The sequence below is a fragment of the Schistocerca serialis genome, chromosome 2 (assembly GCF_023864345.2).
Source record: "Schistocerca serialis cubense isolate TAMUIC-IGC-003099 chromosome 2, iqSchSeri2.2, whole genome shotgun sequence".
In the NCBI taxonomy this organism is placed as follows: domain Eukaryota; kingdom Metazoa; phylum Arthropoda; class Insecta; order Orthoptera; family Acrididae; genus Schistocerca; species Schistocerca serialis.
The window spans coordinates 649175610-649187377 of NC_064639.1; the positions used below are offsets into that span (position 1 = coordinate 649175610).

At 46.2% G+C, this 11768-nt stretch overlaps 1 protein-coding gene across 2 annotated transcripts in view; it reads right to left on the bottom strand.

The window, feature by feature from the left end:
* Nucleotides 1-7105, bottom strand: part of LOC126457728 (juvenile hormone esterase-like) — an 88480-nt gene extending 81375 nt beyond the window's left edge. For both annotated transcript variants that reach the window (XM_050094266.1, XM_050094264.1), the window contains exon 1: nucleotides 6957-7105. In XM_050094266.1, coding sequence (XP_049950223.1) covers nucleotides 6957-7100 — 144 coding nt within the window. In that variant the 5' untranslated portion in view covers nucleotides 7101-7105. The remainder of the gene's footprint in view (nucleotides 1-6956) is intronic.
* Between the last annotated feature and the right edge of the window lie 4663 nt (nucleotides 7106-11768).

Consider the following 11768-nt stretch of genomic DNA (forward strand, 5'->3'; position numbering starts at 1 on the left):
TTCACTGGGATGCACGCTCATGAAACGGCAATCAGTCATTGGATGGCAATAAATTTAGTCTGTCAATGACAAAACAGCGAGGAGGAAAAATTTGAGCGGTCTGTGAGCTAAGGAGGCTGATGGGAGGGCGGTAAGAGAGACGGCGCGCAAGCTAGGTGACATGGAGACTGTCCCACCGACCGCCTACATAATCTGCTCATTACTGAGCCGTGGTAAAATTTGCTGTTTTGGAGGGTGCGCCGCAGCGCGTTGTGTGAAGCAGTCGCCCTCCGTTTCTAGCAGTGGCGACGCTGTGGCAATCGCAGCTTTGGTGTCTCCCTCTGGTGGGAAATGGGAAAGGTTGCCTTTTCTAGTGCATTAAGGGGCGCTATCAGCTCTGCGGTTGTCCACCTCCAAACCCTCCATCTCCTTCATCAGGGCAATTTCCAACGCCTCCCCCTCCCGGATGACGAACTTCGCCGTGACATCTACCCTTCCTTCCAATTATAACCTGGCCTTGTTCCCTCCCCCCCTCCCCAGGGCCCCCTTTTTCCTCTCCCCTCCTTCTCCCAGAGCGGATTTTCCTCCTCACACAACCCCCCCCCCCCGAGACCCTGTGCCCCATACTTGCCTCTTTCCTTCCCACATCCCTCCCTAACTGGCCCTCTTCAGCGCGCCCCCCACTCATCTCCCCCCTCTCTTCTCTTCCCCTCCCTCCCTCCCTCCCTCCCCCCTCCCTTCCTCCCTCCCTCCCTCCCTCCCTTCTTCCAGTCTCCCTCATCTCCTTGCTCCTGGCAGATCCTCCGTTTTGATCATCGTCAGTGTGCCACGTCAGTGTTGTGTTTAGTGCTGATTCTCCTGTGCGTCAAGAGGTGTGATTTTAATTGTGTACTGCCTTGAGATTCGCCGTCAGTGTTTGTTCTGTGCTACGCCATCCATCGATACCTTTTATGCTCCAGTCATACTGTGCCTTGTGTTCTTTTAGTTGTTGCAGTGTGTGACTTTTTGTGTGTGCCCGTTTTTTAGCTATCGCCTTCCATGATGTTCCCCTTTTTATATCTATGTTCACCATATTCTCTCCTTTGTTATTTTTAAATGTCTTCTATTGTTTGTTCTATGTCTTTCGGCTGAAGAGCAGCGCATAAGCTGCTGCCAGCCCACCCTGATGGGGAATTGAAATACAATAAAGAAAAAAAAAAAAAAACTCTGCGGTTGGTCGGTCGGAGTGAGTCTGGTCAGTTGGTCAGCCAAGTCAGTCTGGATCTGTCTCTCGTCCGCATTTGTGAGGCAGTTAGTGTCTGTCTGTCGTCCAGAGTGCTATTATGTGTTAGGCCGCCAGTCTGCTCGAGTTTCTTCAGGCAATGGCCATCGGCGGTTGGATCGATCAGTTGGTCGGTCGAGCATTGGGACACAAGATGACTTGTCCGCCTTGAGCGTCGGCGCATGTGAGATCACCACGTCAGTCCAGGAGCCGCGCCGTATAGCGAGGAGTAGTGGCTTCGCGGCCGACACGAGAGCAACAGGAGTCAACCCACGACATCGGGCTGGCCGGTGCGAGCTCCGACGCCGTGAGACGGGAGATCGGCGCGCCTTCCTGCGTCCGTTGAAGCGGACGGTTCGGGAGAGCGTTTTGGGGGTGCTGCGCCAAATCTTCGCCATACATCGCAGTTTATTAGAACTTCAGTGATTCGTGATATGTTATTTCATTTACTTGTTAAATTCTGCTTGTTTTCTTGGTCAGTCTCTCGTCCCCAGCTTGCTCGTCTGTATCCCGTCCGCATTTGTTAGGCAGTTAGTGTCTGTCTGTCTGTCGGTCTGCCGTACGTTAATAGCTGCCTTTGTCATGTTTGTCGGATTCGGTGTTAACGAATTTATTGCTTAAGGTGTAAAGGTCGAATTCCTGAAACATGTTTTTATCTTGCCTATTATCTTGAGAGGCGGTATATGTGTAATGTAGAGCATGTTTGTACATTTTATGTAAAACTGCATTTCACGGGTTTTTATTTAAGTGGTCATTTTAGTATATAAAGTTGCCACCCTTCCACCGTAAGAGTTTTCTTTTAAAAACAAGTTGCACTTTCGGTGACAAGTTTTTTTTTTAATGTGAGTGTTTTGTACCATTTCTATCCCTCCTATGGGATGCATACATTATGTGTTTTTGTGAATTGTTAAAATTTATAGTTGAAAGTAATCTGGTCTGTTGCAGATTTGCACCAACGTAGTCTTTCAGAGGTTGTAGTGATCGGTCGTGACTACGGCCGTGTTAAAAGGGAGCGGCAAGGTTCTCAGCCCAAAGGCTCATGCTGTCAAAAAAGAATTGTTATTTCTGCCTCTGAACAAATCGTAACTTGATATTTAGAGGGTGCTTTCTTATTGTAATTGTTAAATCTGTTTTTAATTTTTTTTAAATTTCCATTTGTTGAAAGAAATTTATTTTCATCAGTTACCCACTGGCAACTACTTACACGCTCACATAGTGTGATTAAATGTGTTAATGTTCTTGATGAATCGCTAGTAAATAAAGTAAATTATTTAAGAAAAGATTTAAAAAGAAAATCTACGGTTCAATTACGACTTATCCTTACTTCCATCCTAATGTTCATCGCCGTTTTGCGATGCTTTTCCCGTTTCCAGTGCTTGGTTATGAAGCGCTCGATTGTTTCAGTTCCTTGCCTAACATCCACTCTCGACATCGTGACATCGCTGTTTCGACTATGCCAACCCACGGTGACAGTCGACACGGGAAATGTTACAGAGGCCTCAACGATGAGAGCTACCGACTCGCTACCGCCACTACGAGGCCGTACCGACCCAGAATCCGTCACCACACACGAATGACCATGAATAAGTGTGAGATGATTTATTTCTCACTCCTTACTGAGTTATGTTCACGTCCAATCAAATCGGCCCTGGGATTTGTAATTTTATGCAGAGAAGGCACTGTAATAAAAGCTAACATACCATGTTTTAGTCATCTAAACAACCTGATTCTTTCACTTATGAATCTTTGCTGTTTGATTTCACTTAACAGTGCAGTCGTTGTCGCACTGCGGGAAAAGAGCGACTCATCTCACATCCAAAAGGGCATGGTCATTGGCTTTCGTGCCCAGGGCAGAAGAATTTTCGAAACGGCTAAGTTTATGAACCGCTCGTGTTCCGCCGTGGTAAAAGCAACTGTGCATGACCAAATGGCGCTTTCCAAAATAGGCGCAGAGGCAACTGTGATACCACACAGGCCACGGATGACAGGGGTGAACGACGCCTGCAGAAATGTGTTCTAGCGAATAGACTTGATACTGTGGAGCAACTGACCGCCCAAATCACCTACCGTTCAGCAAAAATTGGCGCGTATGAGCCTCCATAGCCGGCGCCTGTTTATGCACCCATGCCGACACCTCTTTATCACTAACGTGCACTGGAATTTGAACGCGAGTACCGCAACTGGATGTCCGCCGAGTTGCAACAGGCGGCCTTTTCAAATGATCTTTTTTATGCGGGTGAAACGCCTGAATGCAAACACCTTGAAACAATCGTCAGAAGAGTCCAGGCCGGAGGACGGAGAGTTATCGATTGGGAATGTTTTCGTGGCATTACCAGAGTGGTCTCGTCATTCTAGAAGGTACAATGTTTCAACACAAGAATGCACCTATCCTGGGGTACTGAGCCGCGTGACTCACTGGCAGTACATCGATTCGCACGTTCGTGTAATCTTCTCCTGCGCGTTGAGTTGGGGCGGCATCGCCGGCTGCTGCCGTGTTTTTGAACAGCTGGGAGGTGTGGCTCCGAACGGGGGGTAGTTAACAACGGACACCGGTTAACAGCAGACGTCTCCTGCCTGTTACGACGTCTAGGTTGGCTTCAGCACAAGTCGGCACTGTGTACAAAGCCGGTGCGGTGTTCTAGAGGAACCGCTTCGCCGTGGTGTCTGACTGCCGTAAATTTGTTAATTTGTGGAATTAGTGGCCGTTCCAAATTGGCCTCGTTATTGTGTGACTATGATATGAATGTATGAAGTTTCTTGCAACTATAGATGGGTCAGGAAGGCATTACGAGTGAGGATATGTTTTGCAATTAAATATTTTGTTTGATAAATTGAAGAGTGGTTACTGTTGATGTAGATTTAATCTGTGCCAAGCATTATGAATACTTATCAGAGTTCTGTCCGTTTACGTTGCAGCGTTGTTTTTTAAATGGCAAGAGTGAATATGAGTCTTCTAATCTAATGTTTGCCAAAATTTTCGAATTCGGGGGTTGGGTTGGATATATGCATTGGCTTGCAGGGGGTTCTCAGTTCTTTCCAGTGTCTGCTAAGCCGGCGTGCCCGGTTTATTTATTCGCGCTGTTAAGCCATTGCGCTACGTTCGTGTACTCGTATCGTCACTGTCTGCTAGCTGTTTGCGGACTCGTTGCCGGTTGACTGCGCTCGCTAAGATGCTGGTGTCCGCTTCTTTCTTAGGTACCCACCAAAGCCTGATACATCTGTTGTCTTGTTACATATTATGTCTGTTATCGAATTTGATCCACTCTGTTGCCGCTTGCTTATGGCCAATCTTAGTCTGTTACAGATGTCACTTCTTGGATTTCTGCCGCCACTAGTCTCTTACGTGTGGCGTTGTCACGGTATCTTGCCTGGAGACGAGAGTAATACTGGTGGCGCGCAGCCTAAACTTGTACATCTTGCGAAGTTTTGCTGTAAATTTTCTTTTACATTCAATAGTAATAATTTAAAGCTTAAAGGGCAAATAAATGTCTTAATCCCACTATGTGTGGCTAATTCACTCTGACATTGAATGTTCGGTTAATCCGGTTACACATTGCCGTGCTCTGGAAGAGAATAAGAATAGACGCCTTACGTTCTAGGTAAGCTAGTGTTTAGAGTTATTTGACCACGATAGTAGTGTTTCTTTGAGATTGGCTGCTTCTAGTGCTAACGTTTGTTAATCTTTGTATTATTTCTCTACTTCTACTTTACATAAATCTTGGAGAAGTTGCATGCAGTTGCCTTGCAGGAAAAAAACTACTTTCACATTAATCCTGTGTAATTTGGCCGTAGGCTTGGGTGGAATTAGCAGCTACTTCACCCCGCTGTCATCAAGGCTATATAGTTATTTTATTGTTCTGTCATGTATTTGTTCTTAAATTTTTAAAAGTCTTTTATGAACTTCAGTTATTTGTACAGCAAGAGCATTCATTATGTGAGTCCCTGTGTTTAAGTGCAGTCTTATCATGACTTTGCCCGTAAATTTTCCTTGCAGTCTGAATTTAATATTTTCTATGAGATCCAATGTTACAGTAATTTTGGAATAAAGGGGCACACTGAGTACCTGTGTTTACTTTCCCAGAGGGTTAATATAAATTGTTGACATTCTCACTGATTGCTGTATAAAGTTTATTTATTGTAATAATTGTGACCACTTAAATTGAGTGATCGTTAATCGCGTTCTGAACTTAAATAAAGGGTGTATAACTACGAATGCTGTTGCCCCTGTAAATATTTGGGTTCCCCTTTCACTCCACAGCCACTTGCGCTGCACCTTGCGTCGTTTTAGCTCAGAAAGACGCATCGACTTACGTGCGTGATATGAAGAACACAACGATGAGTTTACCGTATTTGCCTGGCCACCATAATTCTCACATTAAAACCCAATTCAGCAGTCCGCAGCTCGTGGACGTACGGTAGCGTTCTCGCTTCCCACGCCCGGGTTCCCGGGTTCGATTCCCGGCGGGGTCAGGGATTTTCTCCGCCTCGTGATGACTGGGTGTTGTGTGATGTCCTTAGGTTAGTTAGGTTTAAGTAGTTCTAAGTTCTAGGGGACTGATGACCATAGATGTTAAGTCCCATAGTGCTCAGAGCCCAATTCAGTATCTGCCGTACCACCTTCATCAGTCTGTTCGCGTCATTGATCCTCAGCCGAGAAACTTACCGCAGCCGGAATGACTACGCATCCAAGTCGGTACCTTCCAGAACCTCACTGAGTCTCTTCCTGCTCGTCTTGCAGTAGTCCGCGCTGTTAAAGGCTTTTGACAGCCGGCCGGTGTGACCGAACGGTTCTAGGCGCTTCAGTCGGGAACCGCGGTGCTGCTACTGTTGCAGGTTCGAATATTGCCTCTGGCATGGATGTGTGTGATGTCCTTAGGTTAGTTAGGTTTAAGAACTAGTCTAGGGGACTGATGACCTCAGATGTTAAGTTCGATAGTGCTTAGAGCCATTTGAACCATTTTTGAGGTTTTTGGCAGATCGTCGCATTAATATGACCCGAAGATGTATGCTGTCTGCTAAGATGCGTAGGACCCCAGTATCTTACTCTCCGAATTCCAAGATCTCAAGTTAAAATACAAGAAACATACATCCTACTTCTCAAGTGATCATCGTTAAAGTAACATACGAGAAATTTGAGCGTGCATTGGTCGATAAGAGCTATCTGTCTTCCTGTGTACCACCCCGAAATTCGGGAAGAGACGTTTTTTGTGCACCCTACCACACACTGCACAGTCTAAGTAGCAGATCTGATTAATATCCCATCATAAATCTAAGCATGTTGGCGATTCCATTCTAAGAGGTTCATATTTTTAACCTAAATGTACTTTTCTAACATCATCAATACCACTTCCACTTGTACACGTTTCCCAGTTTGCTCTTTGCAGTGCCACTGAGGTGCAGTTCTGTATGCTCAGTTTTAACACCTGTGTGGTGAGAGTGACGGTGAGAATAGGTTAACTTATGTTAGTAGACGAAACCTCAGACACCTATTTTCGCACGTGCATATACTCTAAATTTTAGAATTCCACTATCCACACTGTCAACTGATCATTGTCACTGACATATTCACGATAGGCGCTGACTTACACTCAAGCATCTGACGCAAATACACAATGAATTCAGTTTTGATCAGAAAGTAGCTAGTGTAAAACGGGCTAAGCAGCTAAGCTTCGGGTAAACACTGAACTGAGAATGCCGCTACCTATGAAGCACTGACCTTGAACCGGAGCGATCCCACAGGTGGCTTTGCATAAGGGATACCCAGGAAGCTGCAGAATGCGGTTCCGGTGGGTGACGTCACCAGCTTCCCCCGCAAAGAGCCCTGCCGCACCGCCGCCAACACCGCTTTCGCCGTTGACATCTCTGTCGGACTATGCTCTCTGGCTGCTGCTGCCGCTTCCCGCGTGGCGTCATCTGTTACGTATGCGCGCCAAGGCCGACCGTCACGTATACGCAAGGAGTGGGGCAGGCGCCTTGCTATTGACCCAGCAGTCGCCAGCTTATGAAATTACCGCCTACCTAGCACATGATAATGCAGACATGAAAACAGCAACAACCTATGTTCTTAACACGTTACATCTCACTGTACAGTGCAGGCCTGTAAATCTCGCGTTGTGCTCTCGATATTTTTATATATCATTCATTCAATTTTCTCTGGAAACCCTTCGAATCGAGACAGTTTGAATCGAGCTGCCAGCGTTACTACTCTTCGCACGGAATTAAATGTAAGATACGAAGACTGAGCAACGAAAACTGAGACCAATTGTTTCCTGTACTTTCCTATTTGTACCATGAATTTTTGAAAAGAGTGGGTTTCAATGTCGCAAATACCTGACAAAAATGGCGTGCGCAATGTGTTTGAGGGCTGGCAGGAACGCTATAAAAAGTTCATTCCAGTAGGAGGGGCCAAAGATTATGTAAGTATTGAAATGGAGTAGTAAACATATGTGAATAAAATCAGTTTCAGTTTTTGGTGATCAGCCTTCAGAATTCAGAGCATGAACAGCCGTTTGAAACTGTGATAATTGCGAGGTTATTAAACATTAGTAGTCAGCAGTGGACGCAAATAACAGTAACCGAGCGGAACAATTTACAATAGTAGTGTTTCACTCACTGACTCTTCCGCGAAACACCAAAGTTTCTAAGTCCAAGACAGTCGTTTCATTGGTGCGTTTTTCGCCACAGAAACAGTCAGGTGTAGATTGTCGAATAGCAGTTAATGTGGTTGTTACATAGGTGGACACATCTGGTGAGTATGGCGAGTGCGGAAGACGCTTGCAACGTTGGCTGTTTTATCTTTCCTGAGTTTATCTTGGTATTGGATGTTCGTGTTTCTGTTAAGTGCTGTTCATTCGCTTCTAAAAAAAGCACTGTCTCATTCATCGAACGGATAAATGGCGTCAGAGAAGTAATGTACCCCCATATACAGAAGAGCATTCAAGTAAAATGATTGAATGTTATTATTGACCGGGATACCACGTCTGCAATAGACTTCCTGGTGCAGTTTACGTGTTTGACGCCACTTCGTCGACATGCGCGTCTTTCTAATAAAAATGAGAAGCCGTTATTGGGAAGACAGAAACACCCAATCGCCATGTGAAGAAAATCTGCGTGCCGGTTGGAAATGGACCCCGTGATTTAGAAGCAGCTACGCCGCTCACCAGGCCGCAACTCGCGTACAAAAGATAGCTAATTTGTGTTGGGAGCCTAATGTGTTTGGAGAGAAAATGAATTCCTGATGAAAGCCTGCCGCCTACATCTGCGTACATATTCTGGAAGGCACTCACTGTACGCTGCGTGGCGGAGGGTACCCTGTACCACTACTAGTCATTTCCCTTCCTGATCAGCTCGCAAAAAGAGCAAGGGAACAACGACTTTCCATATCAGAGTCGTTCAGCAAAGCTGATCGAGAGCGCGGAGGTGCATGAAATAAACACAGCAACAGGCGGGAGCAACGCAAAGAGCGGGAGCCGTGTCGGCCGCCAGTTCCAGCCGTCAGCGCATTCAGACGTGGATGGCAGGAGCAGCAAGCAGCTCTCAACAGCAGGACCTCAGCGCCACCTTGTTTCGATGCTGCATGGGAGGATTTGTTACATTCTACTGAACGCGATGGTCGCATAAAATGTTTAGTGTGCCACAAAGTCTTAAATCATATAATGAAATGAAATTTAAGACTTCATTATGCAGTAAATCACGCACCAGAGTACGACACATACACTATGTGATCAAAAGTATCCGGACGCTTGGCTGAAAGTGACTTACAAGTTCGTGGTGCCCTCCATCGGTACACATACACTATGTGAAGTATCCGGACGCTTGGCAGAAAGTGAGATAGAAGTTCGTGGCGCCCTCCATCGGTAATACTGGAATTCAATATGGCGTTGGCCCACCATTAGCCTTGATGACAGCTTCACTCTCACAGTCATACGTTCAATCACGTGCTGTAAGGCTTCTTGGGGAATGGCAGCCCATTCTTCACGGAGTGCAGCACTGAGGAGAGGTTTCGATGTCGGTCGGTGAGGCCTGGCTCGAAGATGGTGTTCCAAAACATCGCCGGCCGAAGTCGCCGTGCGGTTAAAGGCGCTGCAGTCTGGAACCGCAAGACCGCTACGGTCGCAGGTTCGAATCCTGCCTCGGGCATGGATGTTTGTGATGTCCTTAGGTTAGTTAGGTTTAACTAGTTCTAAGTTCTAGGGGACTAATGACCTCAGCAGTTGCGTCCCATAGTGCTCAGAGCCATTTTCCAAAACATCCCAAAGGTATTCTATAGGATTCAGGTCAAGACTCTGTGCAGACCAGTCCAGGGATGTTATTGTCCTGTAACCACTCCGCCACAGTCGGTGCATTATGAACAGGTGCTCGATCGTATTGAAAGATGCAACTGCTATTCCCGAATTGCTCTTCAACTTTGGGAAGCAAGAAAGTGCTTAGAACATCAATGTAGGCCTGTGCTGTGATAGTGCCATGCTATACAACAAGGGGTGCAAGCCCCCTCCATGAGAAACACGACCACACCATAACACCAGCGCCTCCGAATTTTGCTGTTTGGACTACACATGCTGGCAGATGACGTTCACAGGGCATTCGCCATACCCACACCCTGCCATCGGAAAGCCACATTTTGTACCGTGACTCGTCACTCCACACAACATTTGCCCACATTTGAATCGTCAAATATTTTCGCTCCTTACATAAAGCGAGGCGTCGTTTGACATTTAACGGCGTGATGTGTGGCTTGTAAGCAGCCTCTCAACCATGAAATCCAAGTTTTCTTCCCCCCCCCCCCCCCCCGCCTAACTGTCATAGTACCTGCAGTGGATCCTGATGCAGTTTGCAATTCCTGTGTGATGGTTTGGGTGGATGTCTCCCTATTACATAATACGACCCTCTTCAACTGTCGGCGGTCTCTGTCATTCAACACATGTGGTCAGCCTGTACGCTTTTGCGCTGTTCGTGTACTTTCACGTTTCCACTTCGCTATCACATAGGAAACAGTGGACCCAGGGATGTCTAGGAGTAAGGAAATCTCGCGTACAGACGTATGACACAAGTGACACCCAGTCACCTGACCATGTTCGCAGCCCATGAGCTTCATGGAGCGCCCTATTCTCCTCTCTCACGATGGCCAATATGATATGGAGCACATGGCAGTAGGTGGCAGCACAATGCACCTATATGAAAAACATGTTTCTGGTGGTGTCCGGATACTTTTGATCACATGTATGTATGTCGACGACAAACGAAAGGAAATAATCTTTGAACTGAAAGCCAGCTTTTCAAACCAATATGGTGGCAATGGAAGGAGTGACAAAACTGCTACGTTTCACGTCAGTTTTGAGAGCTCGTCCTCCTGGTTTTATTTGATACAAATATTTCGTATTATTTGCAGGACGTTGATCATCCTGGAAGAAACTCTTTTGTGAAAATTAGCTACAGAATTTCTCATCAGACAGCAGTGCACTTGAAGCCATTTGCTGAAGATGAATTTATTAAAGAATGCCTTCTAAGAACGGCGGAAGAGCTGTGCCCACAACCAGTTGCACAGCTACAGTCTCTGTCACTTTCTCGAGCCACTGTCTTGCACCGAGTTGATGATGTTCGGTTTGCGGGGCGCTCCACTGCGCGTTCATCAGCGCCCGTAAAAAGTAGCCATTTTTACACAGTCGGATTTTTTCACTCCAATTAGCCACTGTCACGAATGATGATGATGAAATGATGAGGACAATACAAACACCCTATCTCCATTGTACTGTGGTGAAGAATTAGCAAAAGACTTGTATGCTCAGATGCCAAAGATATTAAAGACAGTGCTGCTTTTTGCCTGTCTTTGGATGACTCTCTTGACTTTTAAGGCACAGCACACCTGGTAATTCTCATTAGGATAGTAAACAAAATGCTGGAATTTCGAGAGGACATGTTATATCTCGTCAGTATGGGGTAGTGGAGGGGGGAGGGGTGCAGCCCCAAAGTATCATTATTCAAGATGGTGGTCGTGATGTCAGCTGATGATGCAGGACTTGGCAACAGCAGGACTTGACATCATCAAAGATGGCGGTCGTGACATCAGCTGAAGATGCAAGTACTGTTATCCAAGATGATGTCTTTTGGCAGGAAACTGCCACAGCCCCCTGTCATGCCCCTCTGGCAGGAGGTTCAAATTCCATCAGGACATTGCAACACACCACGGCTACCTCTACTAACCTAAGAAAATGGCGGGAAGGTATCAGTTAGGCTACCTCCACTAGCCTAAGTCACCCTACTGTCATTTCTTCCTATGAACTTGTGGGAAGTTCAATATCCAGCAGGACATTGCAACACACCACTGCTACCTCACTAATCTAAGAAAATGGTGGGAAAATAGCTCACTTGGGCTGTACTGTAAGAGAGGCGACTCGTTTAGAGATATGACAGTGCCAGAAATATGATTCACTTACGGTTGTAATCATTAAAGGACTTCTCCATAGGATCCAATGCAGGTATGTGGTTGAATGGAAAGATTTGATTCCAAATCATAGACGTCATTGCTAGT